Raw genomic sequence first — 25,178 nt, 5'->3', positions numbered from 1 at the left:
TCCAAATTGCCTGCCTGTAAATCATCTGGGTCGTGGTAAATGTAGATACCCAGGTATTCAAATGTGTGGAGCGCCCAGAGATGTCCAGGGGATAACCAGTGGATCGGGGGCATTGTGCTTCACAGGGAAAATACACATTTTGGCTCTATTGACCCGCAAGCCAGAGAAAGACCAGTATTTCCCAAGGAGCGGAAAGGCAAAGCTAACATCCTCTTCCCCAGTATGCAGGTAAATCAGCAGATCATTTGTATAAAGGGAGATAATATTTTCCTCTCCTACTACTGTGAGACCCCTACCACTGCATTCTGTCTGAAAGTACTCTGCCTTTGGTTCGATAGCCAGGGCAAAGAGTGGTGGTGACAACTGGCATCCCTGCCTCTCACCTTGAAAGATGTCATAAGAATCCGAGATGGTGCACCCCGTTTTCACCCTGCCCAAGGGCCTTGAGTACAGCAACCACACCCAGCTAACCCATCCGATGTCAAGCCCCATACCGAGCATAACTGCCTCCAAGAAGTCCCATCAGACAGTATCAAAGGCCTTTTGTAGGTCTACTGACATGATCATGGCCTGGGGTGGTCTGTCCATTCTTGGTTGTGGACGATGTTATACAGCCGTTGGAGATTAAAGGAGATATTACGAGTAGGGATAAACCCATTATGATCAGTGTGAATCAGATTCATCATGTATGGCCCCCAGCTGGGAGGGTAACACCTTGCTCAAGACCTTGAAGTTGGTATTAAGCATGGAGAGGGGTCTGAAGTCTGCGCTACTGACCTCAGACGAGTTGGTCTGGGGCAACAGCACAACCAAGGCCTCTGTGGTTGAGTGCGTGAAATGCCTCAGCTCGCGTGCATCCTTATACAGGGCCTCCAGTTTTGCAGCCAACACTGCCACGTACGTCGCATAAAATTCTACGGGGAGCCCGCTCAGATCCGGTGATTTGCCAGTGGCCATGATCCTAATGGCAGTCTTTACTTCTTGACACTATGAAAGGGTTGTCAACCTGCACACCTTTCTTATGTGTGTATACCAAAAGTGGTGCTCTGTAATCTGTTTAACAACGCGTGCTACTGCGATGAGGGCCTGCCACTGACCCTACCACTGAAATGAATGAACTGGGGAGACAGAGCTGCTCTGTCCCGTGTCACAGAGCACAGCTATGGTCCCTAAGGTTTCTTCTAATTCTGCTTTTTTTTATATTAATCCCAAAATAAAACTGTACTCAAGGTTTAGTGAAACAATTCTTATTTCATTGGTTTATCCATATGTCACCAAGAATACACAATGTATTTTAATAGTACCCTGGTTTGTTAACAAGAACACAAATAATACATCAATAATTCTATACTGTGGGTGTACTCCTGACATCCAATACTAACATTTTTTTAGTCATAGACAACCTCAGACAACCGCAATGCATTTTGGGTTGAGTAACCCTTCTCCAGGGACAATTTTTTTTTATCTAAGTCATATATTGATTGAATGACGCTTGTTTTTTCAAACACATCCTGCCGGAACAAAACCAAAAGAAATACACATAAGATATATATATACATAATATATGTTTGTACATTATAATCTGTTTATCTGTGTGCGTAATAATCATGGTCTGATATGCTATCACTGTGGAATTCTACATGCTCGCGCAGGTCTGTACGTGAAGCATGCTCTCTGTGGTGATGGTGATTCCTATTCACCGCTGTGCTCATAATCGAGTGAAAGATGCAATAGGCTGTGATTGTGCTCTGTAGATAATTAAAAAGGCCGGGTTCCCACCAGCGCCGGTGTGACATTGACTAAAGAATATTCTATAGTACCTTGAGAACTCGGTGTGAGAGACACACCGGTGACTTTGGGCACGAAGAAAAACAACAATCTGTGTAAGAGAGAACTAAGTGAGCTTTAAAATGGCTGTTGTGTAAGACTCAGCAAACTCTGCTGATAAGTGTAAAATCTTACTCACATAGGTCAATGCGTTACATTCTACAAACAAAATGCCCAATGCATTAAACTAGGAAACCCGTCGGCATAACGTGTAAGACAGATACCACCAACTGTGTACAATATACATGAACGAAACTTCAGAGCCCATAAGGAAATCTTACCTCTGATCCCTGATTCAAGATGCTAGAACATTTACAGCCACGCCCGAAACAATTCAACAAATGTTGCATCAATTAGAATATACAATGCGCAAAGGACTCGATCAGTGTCTGCACGCTACAACACTCATACAATACCACAAAGTAAAAAGCATACCAAGGGGATTAAGGATAGCCCTGAAACCAATGTTGTTCAAATACAATAAAGCCTTCATGGCACGCTGGCATGCCATATTGAAAAATGTTCCCTCGACCTAATTTTACTGATTATTGAGGAATTATCATCTATTCTAGGAGAATGAGCTATGCAAATATTTGAACTTAAGGATGAAATTTCTAAACATATGGAAACGGAGGATTGGTCAAAAACTTCAAATGATATTAAAACGAAGCTAGATGAACACGCAAAGAGGTACATGACCGCAAATTAAGAAAATTCAAGAGACACCATCGACTATAAACTCGATGAGGTATATACATAGGCAGAGGCCTACACTCAGAAAAGTTTTTTTTTTTAAACCGGGACCACGTCTTCTGATGAAAGTCTTGCCACGGATCAGGATCTATCTCTGCAAAGACCACCTGCACAATTGGCACAAGATCAAACAGCTAGAACAATTGAATGCGACATCCCTATCACCAGTGGCGTACAGTCTTTTTTAGACCAGGGAGAGACCTCGAATCATCCTCCAGACAAAGCACAAAAAGCATTGAAATCGCAGGGGACAAAAGAAAAGAGGCCAAATCATCGACACCTCAATGGAATCTGAAGAAAACAACAACTTAATCATGAATATTTCACAAAGAGCACTTAATCAAGATTTAACTCGGGTACTCAATAAAGGAATGACCTTTGTTCCCACGTACGCATCAAACTCTTTGGAAACAGATATAGCTTTGTTTAAAATCATGAGGAAGCTAAGACTTAGATATTTTTCACACCACATTGTCTTCACAAGAAGAGGCCACAAAAGAAACAACTGATACATTTTGCCCCAAAAGTACCTTCATGGCACCATTCTCCCATAAAACTCTGGACAACTTCGAATTACTAGTAAAAAACGACTTGCAAACTATAAAATACGGATTGCCTAAACATACAAACCTCACTAATAAAGAACGCAGGATTCTTCGATCCTTGAGTCGAGATGAGAATCTGGTTTTTGAACCAGCCGATAAAGGCGGCGCGATAGTCGTAATGAATGCCATATTTTACAACCCGAAGGTGGATGAGCATGTGCTGAACATGGACACATATATTCTCTTGGACACAAACCCCACAAAGGAATTTATGTCAATTCTAACTACCATCCTGGAGCATGCCGAAGAAATGAGGTCGATCAACGAGAAAACGAAACGTTTTTTACACCCACCAACCCCGAACATACCACACATCTATATGCTCCCAAAAATGCATAAAAACGCAGTGGACCCTCCGTTCCGGCCCATCGTGGCGGGGTGCGGTTCCATGCATGAAGCCATAGGTAAATATGTTGATTTTTATCTTCAACCTTTAGTCCAAGAGTGGGTAACATATGCTAAAGACACTACAGATTGTCTCAACAAACTTGAATCCTTACACTCAGAATTCAAAGAGAATATATGGCTGTGTACTATCGACGTCGTAGCACTTTATAAATCGATTCCCCACGGAGAAGGTTTGGAGGCAATAGAATGCAGATTGCTTAATAATCAACGGGATGATGTCAACGTGTCTTTCTCTTACAACTACTAGAATTTTCATTATATCACAGCTATTTTCCATGGAAAGGAAAAAACTTCCTACAATGCACAGGAACATCCATGGGCTTTCTAGGAGCCCCGTCGTATGCGAACACATATATGGCGTGCTTTGAAAATTCATTTATTCTTCACAATGAACAGTGGCAGAAGAACATGGTAACCTACATGCGTTTCATCGATGATATTCTGGTGATCTGGAAAGGGGATTGTGCTGAACTCGAAGACAGCATTCACACACTCAATCTGCAAAACCCCCGAATTCAATCTACTCATAATATCCAGAAACATAAGATACATTTTTTGGACATTTTAATTCAGAACACAAGCAATGGGTTACTAACATCAGTCTATACAAAGCCCACGGACAAGAACAACGCACTTCATTATGAAAGTTTACACCCTTCGGCTTTAAAGAAACACTTGCCTGTATCCCAATTCATAAGGATCATGATAATCTCATCCGATGATCAACAAGCAGAGTTACAAATTAAAAAACAACTCACAAGGTATACTAAACGAGGATATCAACAGGACATTTTACAATCCGCACATCAATGCGTGAGTTTAAACCAACGACAGGAGCTACTATTAAGCATTTCTAAAAATAGTAGCAAGCGGGAAGGCTTCGTCTTAAAATATATCAAGCAAAGCATACAAAAAAAGACCATTTTGAAAAGATGGGAGATCATCGAGCAAGAATCAGACTTTAAAATGTTTTTTCCCAATAAACCGTTATTTGCTAACACTAGATCCATATGAAGGAAATACTCAAGACTTCATCGCAGAGAGCAACACAAACATTCAAAGGAATGTCCAAATGTTGGAATTGCGGACAGTGTGGCAATGTAATGACTGGCAACACTTTTTCTCATCCACATACAGGAAAAAAAATCAATTTAAAACATTTGTCAGACTGCAACACTGAAGGAGTAATATACGCCATTCAATGCCTATGTGGACTTACGTACGTAGGTAGAACTGCACGGAAGATCAAAGTAAGGATAGTAGAGCACAAAAGTATGATCCGCACAAAAAATAGCAACTCATGTTTGGCGGCACATTAGATAGATTCACACCTCAGTTAAAATTCACAGTGTTAGAAAAAATAACTAGTAGACCAGAGATTGAATTCCAAACTGCACTCGCTCTGGATAAAAAAATTGGGAACCTTAATTCCCAAAGGTTTGAATGACCATTGTGAAATGTCATGTTTTCTTTAATTTCATGCTTATTTCTGCATTATTACATTCTGTATACTAAATATCCATGTTTGTGAATCTGTGTTCGTAATAATCATGGAATTACTTTTTTTTTAAAAAACACATCACTGATCTCCAGTGGACTATTTCCTTTAAAAAAAAAAAAACACGTGAGAACACAACCAGCACTGGTGTCTAGGGTGACATAGGGACTCCTTTTTGATGCAGCATATTTTGATAAAAACACCACAGCATTATCCACCAACTTAACATCACGGATGAACCCTGTGATTACAATTGGACAGTAAACATGAATATATCTACTCCCTCAGGTCGCATACTAGACATTGTGGTTAGATTTTATACGTATTTCTTAAAACCATGCATGGTTTTTTAGACCTTGTATTTGTGGCAAAGGTATGTACGCGTGGACAGCATTCTGTGTCAGCGCGTTCACAAATCGCTTACAATCAATAAAGTTTCACAAGACTTCTACAGGGGGCATATCCCATGGGAGGACCGTAGAGTACTAATACCACGTTACGTAATCAGGAAGTCAGGAAGCTATGGACGCCTCTCAGGCAATGCACTGGTGAGTCAATGTGCACGCTTACGGGTAGTCAGAATAGGGAATGGTTTCTCATAGACAGCATTGCTGTTACTAATGGATCCTCTGGTCTCTTCTAGCTACTTTCATGTCCCATACCACACACTAGCTTTAAGAGGTAAGATTTCCTTATGGGCTCTGTAGTTTCGGTCGTGTATAACGTACGCAGTTGTCGGTATCTGTCTTACACGTTATGCTGACGGGTTTCCTAGTTTAATGCATTGGGCATTTTTTTTGTAGAATGTAATGCAGTACAAGAACATTGACCTATGTGAGTAAGAATTTACACTTATCAGCAGAGTTTGCTGAGTCTTACACACCAGCCATTTTAAAGCTCACTTAGTTCTCTCTTACACAAATTCTCATTTTTCTTCGTGACCAAAGTCACTGGTGTGTCTCTCACACAGAGTTCTCAAGGTACTGTAGAATATTCTCTAGTCAATGTTACACCAGCGCTGGTGGGAACCCGGCCTTTTTAATTATCCACAGAGCACAATCCTAGCCTATTGCATCTTTCACTCGATTATGAGCACAGCGGTGAATAGGAATCACCATCACCACAGAGAGCATGCTTCACGTACAGACCTGCACGAGCCTGTAGAATTCCACAGTGATAGCATTTCAGACCATGATTATTGCGCACCCAGATAAACAGATTATAATGTACAAACATATATTATGTATATATATTTTATGTGTATTTCTTTTGATTTTGTTCTGGCAGGATGTGTTTGAAAAAACAAGCGTCTTTCAATCAATATATGACTTAAATAAATTGTTTTTGCCCTGAAGAAGGGTTACTCAACCCGAAATGCATTGGGGTTGTCTGAGGTTGTCTATGACTAAAAAAAATTTTAGAATTGGATATCAGGAGTACAACCACAGAATAGAATTATTGATGTATTATTTGTGTTCTTGTTATCAAACCAGGGTACTATTAAAATACATTGTGTATTCTTGGTGACATATGGATAAACCAATGAAATAAGAATTGTTTCACTAAACCTTGAGTACAGTTTTATTTTGGGATTAATATAAAAAAAAATTAAGAATCAGAAGAAACCTTAGGGACCATAGCTGTGCGCTGTGACATGGGACAGAGCAGCTCTGTCTTCACAGTTCATTAGTCTTTATTTCTTGGACAGTAATCGGCCCCAGTAAACATCATTTACACCGACTGCATTACAATGCATGTCATTACCCCGCTGCGGGCTTCCGTTATCCTCCTGGACTGCATGGAGGTCCAAAGACTTTGGCAGAGGCCGCTTAAGAGTTAGCGGGACCGATGAATATGACACTTTACTCTGCACTGCCATTACCCCGCATTTTTTACTCCGCAGCAACTTTTACAATGCAGAGCTTTACACCACAAGCCATTACAATGCATGCATTCCCCATTACGATGCCCCGGTGGAGTTAGAATAGTAAATTGCGTTGTAATGGGCAATGCGTTGTAATGACTTGCGGTGTAAAGCCCTGCGTTGTAAAAGTTGTTGCGGAGTAAAATATGCGGGGTAATGGCAGTGCAGAGTAAAGTGTCATATTCATCGGTCCCGCTAACTCTTAAGCGGCCTCTGCCAAAGTCTTTGGACCTCCATGCAGTCCAGGAGGATATCGGAAGCCCGCAGCTGGTCTGCCCCCATAGGTTTATAAAGAGAAACGTAATAGTCCCGAAACACTGAGCTGATGTCTGTGGGGGAGTAGAGCTTGACCCCCTCCAGGGACACCACACAAGTGTTGGGCGCACCCCTGCCTTCTGGGTGGATCAACCAGGCCAGGAGGCTTCCAGGCTTCCCTCCTCGTTATGGGCATGGGCAATATATTACCTGTTATTGTTGCACCAAGTATTTACAGTACTGAGTTATACTGCTCCCTTTCCTCAAGTAAATGAGGGAGAGCCTCTGGGTCCGGACCCAACACATTGTCCAACCTATGAATAGTGGCATCAAGCCACTTGAGCTCCAAATCAAGCTAGTGGTGAATCCCCACCGTTTGGCTTAGACAGTCCCCCCTGCACCACAGCCTTGAAGGCCTCCCATTTTACCAGGCCATTCTAGGCAGTTCTGGAATTCTCAGTGAAGTATTGGACAATCCGATTGAGTAATGTGTCCTCAAACACCATGTCTGTTAGAGCAGCTGAGTGCAAATGCCAAGTTGAGATCTTAGGACATTCGTCAACAGACTGAAACGACAAGAAGAATGAACTATGAACTATGATCTGATCATGTGCAGCCGCAGTATTTGGTGAATGTCACATATCGGCACAGACCCAATGAGCTGGGTCCAGTCTGGTGTGTACTTTGTATCTACTGGAGTAATACGAGTAGTCCCTGTCCAAAGCGTGCTGTGTGCGCCAAACATCCTCCAAGGCCTATCTAATGTCTCATGCCTTTGGCCATCCTATGAGCCAATGCCCCAGGTAGTGGCGGGGTGATTGGTCCAGTGTAGTGTTTAGCGCACAATTAAAATCACCCCAAAGAAGCAGGGCCGACTCTGCCAGGTGACCCAACTACGTTGAAAGGGAGCTCAGGATAGGGGCATGATCCCTGTTCGGTGCATACACACTCCCCAGTACCACCAGTGTGCCACTCAGCCGACCCTCCTCAAGAACACTTCTACCCTCTTTGTCAATTCTTACTTCCATGGCCTCAAAGGAGACCCCTGCCCGCACCCAAATTAGCGGCACTCATGCAAATGCTGAATATGTGGTGGCAAGTTTCTGTCCTTGCCAGTGGCGCTGCAACCTTTCAGCTTCTACATTCATGAGGTGGGTTTCTTGCAGCATGGCAATATGCACCCCGCCTCTTAAGATATATGTGGATTTTGCCAGCGCTCCCATCCCCCTGATGTTCCATGTAATGAGTTTAAATGCATGCACTGAGTGTGTCATGGCGGCTGTCGTGTCGCACTTCCGATCCCCTCCTGGTCGCACACCCCTCCTCCCCTAGCACTCCCCCCCAGGCACATCCACCCACTGAGACTGAAAACAATAATAAATTAAATAAACATATGTCCTATCTTCCCGGCCCTAGAGCAGGCCACCAACGGCTGGCCACCCAAGCAGTGATCATCAAATAAACAGTCTCAACATTCAGCCGCCTTTCCAACTCTGTGGGATAGGAGGTGGGGGTAGGCTCAAAGTCCAACCAAGTTCTCTGGCTCTGCCTTACCACACCGGCCTCCGTGTCAACTTTGTCACTCCCAATGGAATCTCTGGCGAAAATCCCACCCAGTTGTCAAGACGCTCCCTGCCTCCATTAAAGTAGTTTGTCTGCCGTCTGGGGGGGTGACATCTAGAGGGCTGCCGTCCACCTGTTCATGCCCCTCAGATTCCGAATCTCTTGAATAATGTCTCCAGGCTGAGTCCTCCTCCGCATTGGTGCCTTTAACTGCAGCCTTGTCCCTGTCCTCTTGTGTACAGGCTGGCTTTGTTAGCAAGCCCCGTCTCATAGCCCCCGTGAATGACATCTACTTCTCCGCTGCTCCCCTCAAGCCGTCTTGGTTGGTGGTGGTCTCTTCTCTTCTGCCCTATGCATTTCAATACAGGCCCATGCTTCATCTGGGTCCTGGAAGAAGTGTGAGACACCATACCACATGATTTTCAGTTATCAGGGAATATTATTAAGTAGCGTAGTCCTTTCTCCGGCAGTGCCCTCTTGATCTCCATGAAAGAGGCTCTAGTGGTCTGTATGGCTGCCGTGTAATCCAGGAATAATGTCACCTTTTCATTACCCACCTTAAAGAGGTCTGCCTCTCATGAACACTGCAAGAGTGTGCCTCTGTCACTATAGTGTAGCAATTTGGCAACCACTTGTCTGGGCGGTCTCTTCCTTTCCCGTGGCTTAGCAGGTACCCTGTATGCCCTCTCAAGTTCAAAGGAGGGGGTTAAATAGTTTGGACCACAATCGCCTGCCTCCAAGACTCCAAGTATGCCAACATGTCTGTCCCCTCCATACCCTCAGGGAGACCCATCACTTGCACATTGTTCCGTCTATTGCGTACTTCTGTTTCTTCTGCCCAATGCTCATGTTTGCTCTCCCAGTCTGTCAGGCCCCTCAATTGTACACTTATAGATTTCTGTGCTGATTGCTGTTCAATTATGGCCGCCTCTGATTCTTTGACTTTATTGGCCATTTTAGGGTGGTCTACCCGCAACATACCCAATTCCGCTGCTCCCTAGACGATCTCCCGCTGAAGCATGGCCTTCGCATCCGCAATGACATCAAGGATTTTCTCTAAGGCTATTTGTAGGGGTTGAGGTAACACATTCAGGGCCGTCACCACCTTTGTCGTGTCCTCTTCAGCCTCACGCTGCCCATGGAGGGGACCATGTGCCCTTGCCCTTGGTTTGCCCATCTCTTCTCCTAGTCACTGGATTGGAGTCCGCATTTGGGTCCCCGGCAGGGCCCCCTCTATCTGACAGCTCCCATTAGCTAAACATTTTTTGTCCTTACTACTCTAGTGCCCCCATAATAGCAGGCTTCCGCTTCCAACCTGTCTCCTGGCACCTGGTCCAGGTGTTACTCCCCCCACGCCTGCACAAAGTCAATACGTTGTTGCCACCCGGGGGGGGTGCTTACAGTTCAGGTGGGGCCAGGTATCTTCGTCAACCCTGGAAGTCCCACAGGGTGTGTCAGCAGTTCTTTCCCAGGGCCCGCACTGTGGTCCTTTGGGGCTCACCATGAAGGTGCTAGACTGGTCATCCTTAGGGTGGTCTTCCCCCAAACATTTTGCCTGTGTACCGCCTATTTTGCTAATTTTATTTTGTTGGCCCTAGGACTCTGAGTACTTTACCACTGCTGACAAGTGCTAAAGTGCATGTGCTTCTCCCCTAAACATGGTAACATTGGTGTATACACAATTGACATATTTAGTTTACTTGTAAGTCTCCCTTGTAAAGTGGTACACCATATACTCAGGGCCTGTAACCTAAATGCTATGGGGCAGATTTATGAGCCCCTTGCGCCACTTTTGCGTCACTTTTAACATGGGAAAAGTGACGCAAAAGTGGCGCAAGGGGCTCATAAATCTGACCCTATGAGTGAGCCTGCAGCACTGATTGTGCCACTGACACCAGTAACCTTTAAAACCTGGCTCAGGTCTGACAAAGCAGGACTTGTGTTCACTGCCACTTCGACCTGGCATTTAAAACTACTTACCAAGCCTTAAACTCCCCATTTACTACATGTGTCATCCCCAAGCTAGCTCACAGGGCTGGGTGTTATGTAAGTAAAAGGTAGGACATGTACTTTTAGGTTTTGCATGTCCTGATAGTGACAAACAGCTACATTTGGTTTTCATTACTGTGACGCCTACTCCTCTCAAAGGCTAACATTGGGATTTCCTTAATACACTTTTAAGCTGTACTTCCTGATCGGAAATGAGTTCTGCACCATGTGTTATATCTTTGGAATGGTAATGCTAAATCCTCTTTAATGGTAAAGTTGGATTTAATATTACTATTTTAGAAATGCCACTTTCAGAAAGTGGGCATTTCTTTGCTTTTATGGTTCTGTGTGCCTCTCTCCAATACACGTCTAGGGTGTTTGACAGCTACACTTTGTTCATTCCCTCAAGACAGCCTCAAACACAGGAAGGGTAGGTGTGACAGAGAACTCATTGCATTCTGATAGCTCTTCCTGGGCAGGAAGAGGGGGGAGCTTACACTTACACCTGAATCAGCAGTGTTCTGTTTCCCACACAAAGGGCTGATTACCCCCCTACTGACAGTCTGAAGCCAGGGTTAGGAAGAAAGGGCATGTGTGCACTTCAAAGACCCTTCTTTGAAGTCACCCCCACACAACTGGGTATAAGTATTGGGGCTCTGACCCTACCAAGACAGTACACTACTGGACCAAAGAAGAACTCTGCCAGGAGTAAAGACTGCGTACTACAAGGGTTGCCACTCTGCTTGACTGCTGCTCTTGAATAACTGTTTTTCTGCTTTGCTGTGCTGCCCTGCTGTCTGCTGATCTCTGCCCTGCTAAGGACAAGGACTGGACCCATCTCATTTGAACCTAGAGTGACTCCAGGGGCTTGCTGACTTGCCCCCTGTTGTGAAGTCTCAGGGCCATATAAGACTTCCTTCAACCCTGCAACAGTACCTGGACTCTGTAATCTGTGAGTCCAGCCCTGTTAAGTGGTGCCAATCCAGTCCAGGGCCCTTGAAAGGTGACTTCTGCTTTACAGAACCATCAAATCTGACGCATTGCCCTTCGACGCAGGAGCTGGTTGACAACATCTCTTTGACGGACTGCACAGCACGACCACTACGCAGCACTTGCATCATAAAGAGTTAATCGATGACGCCTTCATTGCCTGCGCGGATTGGAACTGACACATTGAGTTTTTGACATCGATGCTTGCTCCATCCAAGGTACTTTTTCAGCGGGTCCTACTTGAGTCCTGTAACCAGCCTGCCCTCTATCGCGGTCGGCCTGAACTTTGGATTTACCATGGTCCAGTGTGACCTCAAGTAACCCCTAAGTGTTATTTACTTCTAAGCACTATTTTTTGATTTATTCTGTAGAAATTCATAACTCCGGTTCAACTTATTGGATGTTTGTTGTTTTGCTCTTGATTTACTCATAAAATTATTGTCTATTTTCCTAACCCCATGTGGAGTATTTTTGCGGTGTCTTCATTGTGACTGTGTGTGTGTTGTACAAATACTTTACACATTGCCTCTTTAGATAAGCCTGACTGCTCTGTGCAAGCTACCAGTGGGTGAGCACAGGTTTTCTTTTAGTGTGTATCTGGTTTACCCTGACTAGAGTGGTGGTTCCTGCTTGGACAGGGTGCATACCTCTGCCAACCAGAAACCCCATTTCCAACAGAAGGCCACTGTCCTAGGTTGCCATGAGCCTGTACGGCGGGGGGCTCAGAAGGATTCCAACCCCCTCAGCGTCAGGGTGACCCACTCTCCGTTGTGACTAGATAGTGCCTCCGTCCCCAGTTATCTCCAGTGGTCCTCCAAGCCCCACCCATCTGGCAGCCTGTCTCCGGTCCGTGCACACGTGCCGAAGTGCACACCAATAAAGAGGAATGTGTGGGGGGGTTGTAGCCCCAGCTGCTTTCCCTCAAGCTGTACCTGCCCCTGCAAGAATCCAAATGGGTGCCGTATCCCCGCAGCAGGTTTAGGTCTCTCACCTGCACCAGGGAGGACACTCCCTTGCCCCCTCTCTTAAGTAAATACTGCTTAGGAGGAAGTCCTGGGAGGTAGGGTGGCACCGCTCCTCACCTCTGTCAGGGGAGGGATCTCCCCCATGTGGCCAGTGTTCGCCGAGACTTTATCTACTATTGTTTCACTCCCATGGGGCTCCCAGGTAGACTCTGCCACGGTTTCAGCCGCTACAGCTGTCCCGTCATGGCCTTGTGATTTGGGCCGGATCACAGCCGCTGCCGGGGCTTGTGGCTAACTCGTCCCATTTGGCTGCTGCTCACTGTTCTGCTCACCTCTGCTCCTTGGAAATAAACGAGGGGCCTCAGGGCACACCAAAGTCATCCTAGCCGCTCTGCTGGCCTTGTCTCCGCCTCCGCCGGGTCTCCAGAGGGCGCCTCCCTATCAGGCCGCTGTTCTCTGCACCCCCCTGGTACCTCAGTAGCAGGCGGGGTGGGCCTCTACAGTGGGCCCCTCCTCCCCAGGTCCCAGATGCACGTTGCTGCATGAGAGAGGAAGTAATTTCTCGGCTAAGCCGCTGTATCATCCGCAGCCACAACTAGCCAGTGGTCAAGTATTGTTGAGCACCCCCTGTGGTAGCTCAGGGGCTCCGAAACACACGGTGGGGCTTCAGGAGTTGCAATGGGGACCATAGGTGCGCCGGAATATCAGGTTTTAGGCATCTGCCATCTTGGTCCTCGTAGCTATGCCCATGTAGTAAATCTATACTTATGCGATTTCTTAAACCTCCTGTTGCAGATCTACTAAGTTTGTTGAGAATCAGATCCATTGACATTAAAATCCGAGGAAAATTAAAATGCACTGGTCGAATTATTTGTGATAATTCATCAGTACGTTTCTCTGATTCATACTTATGAACATTCATTGTGTATTTATCTGTCATTTCAGGAACACACTTTCCGCAAAGACCTCATTAAAACCAGCAAGGCGAAATTTGTTTTTTCTTGCCATTATATTCAAGAGGTTCAACTGGTAAATCACAGAATGTAAGTACATGTTCCTTCTTTAAATTTGTAGAAAATTACAATTATAAAAAAGCATTCCATATTTTTGGTAGATTGCTTTGTGTGAAAAACTAATGAGGGCTACTTAAGTAACGAATTATTTCCCACTGCTCAAGGCGTTAAGAGTCTAATAATATCATCTGGAGAAGGCGTTAATGACGGATATTGACACTGAGTGAGTGGAATGGCACAGAAATTAATAATTGTTAACACCTGACAAAATGAAGCAAATACAGTTTTTAGTAACCCTGGGCTGTAAACTCCGCTCCGCTCGTGGAGCTTGCGGAGTTTTCTGCACTCCGCGTTACACGGAGCTCACGGAATTCCGAAAAACTCCGCTCCTCGTAGTGGAGCAGAGTTTTTTTCCTCACTCGCATTCGTCAACGTCACGTTGGCGACCACGAGCAATGAAAATCAACCTCCCGCAATATTTTTCCTCGTTCGCGATCGTCAACATCAAGTTGGCAAGCGCGAGCGTGGAAAATCAACATCCCAGCGATATTTCTCAGTGCGAGGGCGTCAGGATTCTTATTACAAGTGATCGCGTATGCTCATGGAAGCTCGCGTTGAGAAACTGCCTGTTCGTGTTGAGAAAGCTGCCGCTCGAGTAAAAATCTACTCAAGCGACAGAAAAGGAAAGCAGGGACAGCTTGCACTGTGCATGGTGCCGTTCGCAATGATTGCACAGTGTGGACAAGCATCCGTCACTGTGCAATCACCGCGAACGGCATTTTTCTAACGTACTCTGCCACTTGCGGAGCTGTGCGTAGTGCGGCGGAGTTTTTTTTTGCACTTCGCGGAGTTCTGCGTAGTGCAACTCCGCCCAGGGTTAGTTTTAAGTCCTGGCTCCTTACTCTCACTTGACACAGGCAAATAAACATATCATCTGTGCAGAGAACATGAGCAGTAGTAGTTAGCGCCCACATTGGAATCACGGTTATCAGCCAAGCTAACCTTAGCCATCCCGGCAGGGTGTTAATATAACTAGAGGTTATTTCTTCCAAAAATATCTATGTATAAATTGTATAAGATAGATCAGGTGACTATAAGTAAGGTCAAAAGATGTGAAATAAGAAGTATCATAATCATTCTTGTAGCTGGGGTAAGGTGACCAAGTATGCTACACAGGATAAAAATATTAGGCGTATTCAAAAAGTACACTTTGTAATACTTTTTTTTTTTGCAGAGTTTTATATAGCGCAAACTTGACCCACAACCGAATCGGGTATCAGAGCGCTTTACATAGCACCAGTTACGTTACATGAGGACACACATTCATTTTTGTTAGGCACGATTTTTAAACAAAGTGTCAAACTTACCCACAGTTATATGTGTGGAGTTCTCCATGCCAAATGCGGAGTCTCTGCACATGTACGTATAGATTTTAGTGGTAAACGTAGGAGGGATACAGGGGAGTGGGTGGGCTAAGGGACAGACCTACTACTAATGGGGATAGGATTAGGGAGGAGTAAGAGAGATTTAGTGAGTGCCAGGGAGGGATTTGAGGAGAGACGTCACCCACCTATGCAATAGTAAGCCAGTTGATTACTCTGAGGGTAGTGCCATGTAATTTAGCCTTTTCTAATAAGTTTACACTCGGAGTTTGTGAATACCAAAAGTAGTAAACTAACTACAAAGTGTAATCTGACTTAAAATTGTAACTTACCTTTGTGAATCAGACATAGCATGCACAAAAGTATATCAAAGGAGTTCAAATTCATAATTGAGATAATTGTCGGAGAAAAGAGTTAGGAGAAACATTGTTTACGATATTATAATCTGGGTAGTGTCTAGGCTTGGGCTAAAATTCCGTTCCGCACGCGGAAATTGCGATAATTTGACATTTTCGCGTTCCGCGGAGAGCGCGAAAATGTAAAAATTTCCGCAATCTGCATTTTACCGGAAATTTTTTGCTTGCTCGCGCTGTAAAATAATACATTCATGCGTGCCCGCGATCGCCTTACCTGAATCCCCGCGTTCGCTGACAAGTTTTTCCGGTCCGGTCGCGTTCTCCACGAGATGTTGGATTGTTGGTAGCCATTTGCGCTGTCTCGCGACAGTTCGCACCCGCAGTAACGTCATTCATCGCGCGATCACGTCTTTCTTCTCGCGATCATGCACCGCGAGACAAGTGAAAACAAGATGGCCGCGCCCTCGAGCAACCGCATGGGTAAGTTGGCGAGCTGCGACCACGCAGAAAATACCGCGAACGGGCAGGGAAAAAACTTCCGCATCTTTGCGATATTTCCGTGTGTTTGCGGAGATTTTTAACATTTTTGCGATAATTTGCGAAAGTGAATTTCGCAAATTCCGCCCACCCCTAGTAGTGTCCACAATTTCCAAAAATTCTTTTAGTTTCTAAAAGCAAAGCAACAAAGATATTATAGCACAAACATACAGATTTTTAACCCTTTCGCTGCGGCGGGAATTCCGCCGCAGCGTTGGGGGGGGTTTGGGGGCAGCGCGGTGGCGCGGTGCTCATGACGGAACCACTCCGTCATGAGCCGCGGTTGAGCTGTGCTCATGACGGAGTGGTTCCGTCATGACTCCGCCCACTGCGCTAATCGCCCGCACAGGCGGGGAATTAGCGCCGCGTGGGCGGCGCGGCCGCCAACGGCCGCAGCAAGACGGAACCACTCCGTCATGAGCACACGGCGACCGTGGCTCATGACGGAGTGGTTCCGTCATGAGCAGGGGAGGGGGTTAAAATTCATTTTAGAGAGGAGGATATGCTATATTGTTATGTTCCATAAATAGCTTCCCTCTCTAACCACTAAATAGTAAAAACCCAGTCATGTTTCAGGATACTCACAATGAATAAGTTTTGAAACACTTCATAATTTATGCGCTTAATTGTGGTTATTTACATATTTGTTTGTCATTCTGAAAACCGGCTGCATTTTGCCACTTTGTTGCTCTGTATGTAGAAGTAATGCGATGTTGCCTTGCATTATGCTAACAATGACTAATTCAAAAAGGGTAAACCTGATTTACTGTGCAGTTACTCCTTTAGTCATCTCTACTGTGCTTTGCATATTTAGTAAACTAAGATAACTTCATGTGAAGTGTTTACATATACTTGGCAATCTTTGTTTGGATGGCAGGGTATCAACAAATTCCTCATTCAATGTAAACCTTCTAATTTGTATGTAATATGACTGCTTAATTCAAAGATTTGCAATCCAGGGCAATTTTTGTGTGGAAATTGATTTATTTTTTAGGTTTATACTTACATGTCATAATGCGGAGGTTTTAAAAGCAACTACTAATAAGCGCCTGTCTGTTCGACTGCCCTCTTATTTTCCTGCCTCAAATGCCAGGGCCAACCAATTTGTCAATCTTGGAAGCAAGCAACCTGCAGATCATATTCAATTTTGACCTGTCCATTCTGTCACACTAAAAACTGTCACCGGATGACCCCTTTACAAAGGCTGCATTGTATTCACTCCACTGACCTCCATTCGAGTAAAGGCTCAAGACCAAGCTACTTTGCATCGTGTATGAAGTGTCCTGGAGAACATTGATTAAAGACGTCCGCTTGCTAGCAGCCTACTGCAACACAGTTACAGAACTTAGATCGATTAATTCTAGGTTTAGCCTGCACGTCAAATTTAGATCAATCATAAGGGAGGGCAAGGCTATTAAATTACATTGCCCCTCTTATGAAACTCCTCTCAAACATTTGGACTACTTGTATATCACCAGCACTCAAATTCTCCTCAAAGTGTGGAAGCATCTACAAGTTCGAGATGCCATGCACAAGTTCAGAGTTGGATACCACAAATTTGACTCTGTGTTAACGCCTCCATGACCAAAGGCCGGCTCCGCCACCCAAGAAATCGCACTGTCAGTGCATGTGTTTAGCTCTTGGCTGTGAACTCCCCTCCAAGACATAAAAAAGAACATAGAGGACCCAGAGCTTTTTCTTGCAATTCCTTCCTTTCCCCCGTTCCTCCTCCCATATTAATGCAATGACAGATGGTGCTTTCTACCACCACCACGAACGGGAGAGAATTCTCTTATTCCTGCTCTTTCAACAGCGAGTTGAACAAGAACTCGCTAATGTCCAGGCTGAACTATGACAAAGGGGTCTACAAAGGTCTATGTACAAAGTATGCCATCAAACTGCAGATTGGTGAAAGACTTAGCAGCATAGCCATCATATAGATGAAATGATCATCACCTCAGCCCTCACAACCCACCTGTAATACCTAGTGCAAGGAACAATGCATCACCAGACAACATGGTACTAGAGAATAATGTGCTGACTCTACCAACGGAGAGATACCTAAGGTGAGACTCCCAGAACGGAGTGTACAAGGCACAAACATTTTGCGGGAGGAACCCTGCACATCCCATCATTATCTCCACACAGAGCGAGATATCATAAGTCAGAGACTAAACACTTTCCTATTCTTTGCCAACTGTTGCCTAGAACTGACCCCTCTACAATCTGTTGTCCCTGCTAGTTGCTGTAGTAAAGGTTATGGATATGCACTGACGACCCCTGGTGGTCTGTCACTGTGAATAGCCCCTTCCCTCTGGCATCAGCTATTACCCAAGAAGAACCCTCATAATTGGTGGAATTATCCTAACAGCAGGTAGGTATGCAGGCTTCACACCTTTACTCTGAATCAGGTGCAGTCTATTATTAATAATGGATCTTTTAGTATTCAGTCCCTTCAGTCACTTGAAATTCTCTTGAGTGCCTGTTCCTTCCTACACAATTCTTTAGATGTTTTACCTGGAGCCATATTAGTAGTGCCTAAACAGTGGTTAGATTTCTTTCACCTAATCTGTTCAGCACCCAAAGGAAAAAGATGAGGTCTGCTGGCACTTGCAGGCCTCCATTCCTGTGATTACAGGCGTTTGCATGGAGATTGCAAAATGCCTTCTGCCTCATTAAATTCATGAGGGAGGAGGTTTCCTGACCTTGTGCGAATATCCATTTTGCAAAGTGACTGCTTAGCAAATCAGTTGCAGCACAAAATGCTGGGCAGGCCCCAATCAGTCGGTGTGTCTAATGTGCACATACTGGTTTGCAGCATGCCCAGTCGTATATCGGGCCACTGGTTCTTCTCTTAGTAGAAGTGCTAAGTTTGAACAATGTATGCAGACTGTTCTTTGTTGTTGCCAGAACTGCAATATCATCAGCAAAAGTTAGCACCAGATATTGTGGGAATTCAGTCAGTCGGTCAATATCTTAATTTTGGCCTAAAATGACATAAAAGGGCAAAATAAATACATAAATACAAAATATATAAAAACAATTAAAAAGAAAGAGCATATAAAAGAGAGCAAGAAGATCCGACTGAATATATTACAGTAAAACCAGGATAACATATGTTAAAATGTTAAGTACACAGCAGCATTAGGGGACACCTATTTCTGTCTTAACCTCCACATAAACATCAGATACCTTGAGACTGCAAAGACAATGGTCTGACTTGTATTACTTCTGAGTATTCTAAGGGCCATGCTGTAATTCCTCAGACCAAAATTATGACATAGTGGCAAAATCCCTTGGACCGTGATAGACTGGACAAAATAGAATTACATTTTCAACCACTTTGATCACCCCAGGGCAGAAAGGGCATGTCCTATCAGACTCGGAGTTCCCAGACCTCCATGGTAATTAGCAACAGCGATTATGAAGATACCCATGATTCCTTGGGGCAAGGAAGTGTACCAGGACACAGTCCTTGCCAATGTCCTTGCAATTTGAAAAGAGTTGGGTATTATTTCGGCCAATCTGAATCTAACTACTGCAATTACTTTCATTTACAGTTCTGCAATTAAATTGACTACCAATGGCTAGGTAGATACCAAGCCCTCACAGCCTTTTCCATAACTTTCTGATATTCGGTGTGTTGAAAGTAGTGATTTACTAATATAGCACAAGTTCAGCTGACAAGCCCTTTGCTTACTGGCACCAAATTCCAAAGAAAAAATACAAAGCCTGCATTCGCTGAGCGATTTTCTCAGAGTGGCCCAATTAATCGCCATTTGTCAAGTAACCTCAGCCCTTGTAGCTTGCCTCATTATTTCTTATTAGTCCTCCATTAAAGCGACCCTCCACTCTGCTGCATGTCTCAGGCAGGGACTAAGAACATTCTTCATCATCGCTCACACTCATCAATTGGCTTCCTTTTTAAAGCCAAACCAATTTCCTAATCGCCTGCTTCCTCTTTAAATCTATCAGTCTTCACCAACCTGCACATTGCATCAGAAGAGACTATTGGTGCAGTAAGGTGGGTCTGTTCTTCCGCATGCCCTGCGACTGAAAAGACATAACCCCCTTCCAAGGCCTCTCATTATATGTACCCATAATGTCAAACTCTCTCCTCATTGGCATTTGCCTCACACAAAAAGTGCTCACATTTCGGCCCACATTGAAAATGTGCCTGGTGCTGCTCAGTGAAGATCTTGGAGCCTGTTTTATGTGTCTACAGTGCCTAAAGCACATGAATTCGATTTGAAATGTATCCAAGTTAACGCATGAGCTGCAGACAGAAAATCTTGGAAACAGAGAGAAGCAATCACTGCTCACTGTTTCAAAGCCGTGCTTTCTGCCACTCATGCACTAACTCTGAGAAATTCCAAATAAAGGGCCATATTTATGGCATAGTAATGCAACACATTGCATACTACGCATTCCTGTCTATGTCCCTGCGCTGGCGCAGTTTTGGCTGCCTAACGGCAACGCAGGCACCCTTCTACCATGGTGTGAGGATGCCTGCATTGCAGACAGGATTCCTTCCTGCACAAAAACAATCCTGAGATGCAAATTCCTCTTTCTATGTTCTATGATGAATGCAACCCACATAGAAAGAGGAAGTAGGAGGAGAAATAAATACATTTCCACCTTGTTACACATCTCCTGGGGAGGCGTATCTGTTTGGTGCATTCCCAGGTTTACCAGTTCTGGTAAATCTGGGAATGCGTCAAAAACTATGGGAGTTGCGTGGGAACACCCATGCAACGCCTATAGAATGCCTCTCAGGTGCAGAATAAGGCAACACAGCGATTTAGGCTGCGTTGCTTTACTCAAGATTTATGAAGCCACTCAGGGCCACGCAAGGCGGCCTTTATTGGGTCCACAAATCTCTTTTTTTGTGTTGCGTCGCTCCTGCACCACGTTGCGTGGTCCAATAGCGAGGCAACGGGAATATGCCCCTAAGTGTGTTGACAAAATGCAAAAGCGAAATAGACATGTCCTCAGCTCTGTGCTGTGCCAACGCGGCTGTTCATTATATGGCCCCTGTTCCATTTCCCTGCCAATAGCATTAACTGCAATAACCCAAGAACACTCTATCCTTAACCACCCGCTAGCTTATCCAGCCCCCACCAGCTTTCCTCTCTACAACCACTCCTACCTTCCGTCTGTCGCTTACATTCCTTTCCCTAGTTTGCCTTATCTATTCAGGCTTTAAGTAAAGAGCACTGTATTGGGGCCCTGTCCACTAATTCATAGTTTTAAGCCATGTATATTTTGCACCTCTGAGTGCACTTTACATTTTGCATATGTTGTTCGTGGTCTTTTATGCCTCATTCCCGTTTCTAAAGTGCACCGTGGCCTCGGTGTGAGTCTGTTCTGTAAATGTAATCAACGAAAATAAAAGACTCTAAACGGGCTAGGTTTGCATACCCCCTGCAAAGCTCCATCGGGTAGATGGTTGTGGGCGGGCACTGGAATTATAACATCTGCTAGAAACTTGTACGGAATTTTCTGGCCAAAACATTTAGACCTCTGATTTTTGCCAGTTAATGTAGCTATGCAACCTTAACTCCCACCAGTGCCACGAATGGCTCGTGGCCCCCATGACGTTACTGATGATATCACATAAGGCATCAGCAGTGACGTCTTCGATAACACCACTAGAAATTTTAATCACAAGAAGGCACTTTTGATGGCGTGTAATGACAGTATGATGGGAAAAGACATAAACTCTTCAGGAGAAAGGAGGCAAGTTCAGTAAGAGATGGAACATGATGCAAATGACACACCGAGAGGATATGAAGATGTGTTGAGAAACCACGAGCACACAGGTGCCATGATTACGAGTTGGGCAGAGTGGAATTCCCATGTGGACCTCCGTCCCGCACAAATAAAAGTCGACCAGTTTTTCCGGACCTAGATATTCTGAGAACATGATCAAAAGACCCATGCGAGAGGCTGGCTTGGTATATGATGCAGACTTATGTAAGTGGGCACCCTGCTCCAATCCAGACAACCCTTATGGTGATTTTAGTGGTCTTAGACAACCTTAGAAAGCTCTCTAAGTGGTAGCTGTGGAGAGCAGCCTTCAGGCATAGTTCAGAAGGAGTGTAAAGCAGCTTGCTTTACCAGAGCATAATCTTATAGGTATAGATTAAATGAAAAAGAACCACACAGTGTATTGATAACAATATTTATATATTAAAAAACACTGACTAACACATACAGGTATCTCCTAGCTGGAGATATACACAATGCACACAATACTTTTCAATAGAAACAGGTAAGTAGCACGGAAAACACAGTAGTCACGAGGGGGAGACCAAATCATATACTAAAATAGTGGTATGCAAACCACAACTCGAGTTAAGACCATACCCAGAAGATGTAGAAGTGCCGGGGACCCAAGGAACCACACATGGAAAGTAACCAGGAGCCCCACAGAGGCCATGTGCAGAGTGGGAACACAACCAAGGGATCAATGCAAGTCAATGGGTAAGTCGCGGTTGCAATTTTAAAGAAGAAGGACCCTTCCCAGTGGACCTTGAAGAAACCCCGTGGAAGACAGAAGGTTGGAGAGCCACCCCACCCATGGATACCCTAAGAACCAGAATACATTCACCAGGGAAGTCAGGTGCATAGTGTGAAGTGGTGTTGGAAACCGTTGTCGAACTCAGTGGTGGTCTTCGGGAAGATGCCGCTGCTGGAGAAGGTGAAAGTGCCCGGAGAAGCCCAAAGTTGGATTCAAGTTGAGATGTACCTGCAAGCAGAGGGGACAGAGTCTATGCCACTCAGGAGTGACCAGGAGGCACGTAGACGAATGCCCACCGTTGTCGCGTCCTACAGGAGAGATGACGGTGACCTTGGAGCTGCAGCTGTGAGGGAAAGGCGACGCTGTGGAAGACCTGAAGCCATTTACGAGCTGTACCATGTCGGATGTCGAGAGATGAGGGGTCGGTGTCCATCGGGGGGCACAAACAAGCCTTGGCAACTGCAAACAACATGTAAAGCGAAGAAGGTGCAGTGTCGCGACCAGCAAGGTTCAGGTGACTCACCACTAGAAGGGGAGTCAGGGTAGACCCGAGCCATTAGGTGAGCCCTCAGAATTCAAAGGTGACCCTCAAAATGACCCAAAGGCCAGAGGCACTCGAGTCGCAAGAGGACCTCAAGCAGCTCACCAAAGAAGCAAGCCCACGATACAAGTGATGCTGTGAGGACAAAGATCTTGGTCACTGGAGGTGCTTGAGGTGGGGGCTACTTGGAGCCCGAAGATCTTGATGGAAGGAAGCCAACAAGCTTTCGCAACAGCAAGTCAACATGGTGCACAGGGGTTTGGTTCCTGCAGCTCCGATGAGGGATACTGGCCTCACACTTGGGGAGAGGACAGGGCAGGCTTTGAGGGATGTGAAGAACCACCATCTGTGTTGCTGAGCTTTTCGGAGTCCGTGGGAGCCCAGGATCAGCAGACAGGTGAGCTTAGTTGCGGTGCCTGCAGATGCAGGGAAGTGACTCCTTCACTTCAAGGGAGATTCCTTCAGGTGTCTTGGATGCCCACAGGGCTTGGAAGGTTCCTGTATGGGGCACAGGCACGGATGTTGCAGCAGACGAGCAGGGTGACAAGATAAGGAGCAGCAAGAGTCTTCCAGTTGCGGCCTTGATGCCCAGAGCGAAGTCCAACGAAGTTTAGGGTGCCAAGACGGTCGAAGTAGAAGTGGTGTCTTGAAATGAATCTTGTCCCACGAAGAATATAGGGACCCACCCTCAGGTAAGTCATTAAGTACCCTAAGGAACGGGTTTAGACAATTCAGGGCTCCCTCCCAGGGGAGGTGTCAGAAAGTGGGGAGGATATTCCCATGTCCTTTGTCCAGTTTCGCACCAGAGCGGGAGCCAACGGCTCTCTGAGCTGGTTTGAACTGGACTATGCAAGGGGGGCACCAAATGTCCCTCTCAAGCAGACTTAGTGGCGCTGGCAAGCGCTCCCACCTGGCCCCAGTACACTAAACCCTGCCTGAGAGGTGGTCACACCTCCCTGTAACAGGATACCTATTGTTCTGCCTTCCCCTGCTCAAGCTTGGCTCAGCGGCAGGAGGGCAGAATCGTGTCTCTGGTCGACAGCAGCCATGTTGTGCTGTCCGGGTCTAGAAGACTGGTATCGGGAGCACTGAGGAGCTTTACAGTGCATGGAATCATACCTCTCCCACAATGTTTACGGTGTCGGGGTATGATCCCAAACATGTAAGGGTTGGTCCCAGCCAGTTTCGAGATGGTCATCGCGTAATGACGTGGTGCCCCTGTATATGTTGTATAGCTATCGCACTTACAACCCAGGAGAATGGACTCCCTAGGCTATAGGGGTGTCCTACTCATGCAGGGGCACACTTAGAACCGAGCACCCTGCCTTCAGGATTCAAAAGGCCTGCTTTGGGGGTGACTTATAGGTTTTTAAGTGTAGTGACCTTGGATATAGGGAAACCTATATCTTTCGTAATGGTGCTAGCACCAGCTTACACAGGCTGCAATGGCAGGCCTGTAGTTACAGTTTGAGTGGTCCCTCATGGGTGGCATAATACATGCTTCAGCCCATGTGGGACCCCTAGTGTAGCCATGCCCTGGGTACCTTAGTACCATATACTAGGGACTGATAAGGGTACAACAGTGTCCAATCTGCGATGTACCTAAGTGCTTACCATACCGATTTAGGGGAGAACGCACAGAGACGGGGGTCCTGATTAACAGGATCCCAGTCAGACTAGTCAGAAACAGCATAGCACCAGGCAAAACGTGGGGGTAACCATGAAAGCAGATCCTACTGTCCTACAACCCGATTTTCAAAACACACAAGATGATGGATGGAATGTTGCACATTGGCAAAACATTCATCCCCAGTCACAGATCTGAGTTTAATCCATCGTTATTTTGCTCACCACGCCACCCCAGTTCAGACATGGCCATATGCAAATCAGTCTTGACCCTGTGCCTCATGGGAACAGTTAAGCCCGAACTGCCAAGCCATGTCTTCCCTGGACAGGAATCAAGCATCCTAGGAAAGGTTTCGGGGTTTCACCCCTCTTCAGCCAGGATAGCTAGACTCCAGTGGCATAGTGAGCACGGGACCCACGTCT

At 45.5% G+C, this 25,178-nt stretch overlaps 1 protein-coding gene across 2 annotated transcripts in view; it reads left to right on the top strand.

The window, feature by feature from the left end:
• Positions 1 to 25,178, top strand: part of VWA3B (von Willebrand factor A domain containing 3B) — a 983,684-nt gene that overhangs the window by 687,669 nt on the left and 270,837 nt on the right. For both annotated transcript variants that reach the window (XM_085622889.1, XM_085622888.1), the window contains one exon: positions 13,723 to 13,820. In XM_085622889.1, coding sequence (XP_085479015.1) covers positions 13,723 to 13,820 — 98 coding nt within the window. The remainder of the gene's footprint in view (positions 1 to 13,722; positions 13,821 to 25,178) is intronic.

This window comes from Triturus cristatus, chromosome 8 (assembly GCF_964204655.1).
Source record: "Triturus cristatus chromosome 8, aTriCri1.1, whole genome shotgun sequence".
Lineage (NCBI taxonomy): Eukaryota > Metazoa > Chordata > Amphibia > Caudata > Salamandridae > Triturus > Triturus cristatus.
Note: the sequence above shows the minus strand (reverse complement) of the source record. Positions and strands in the feature narration are given on the sequence as shown.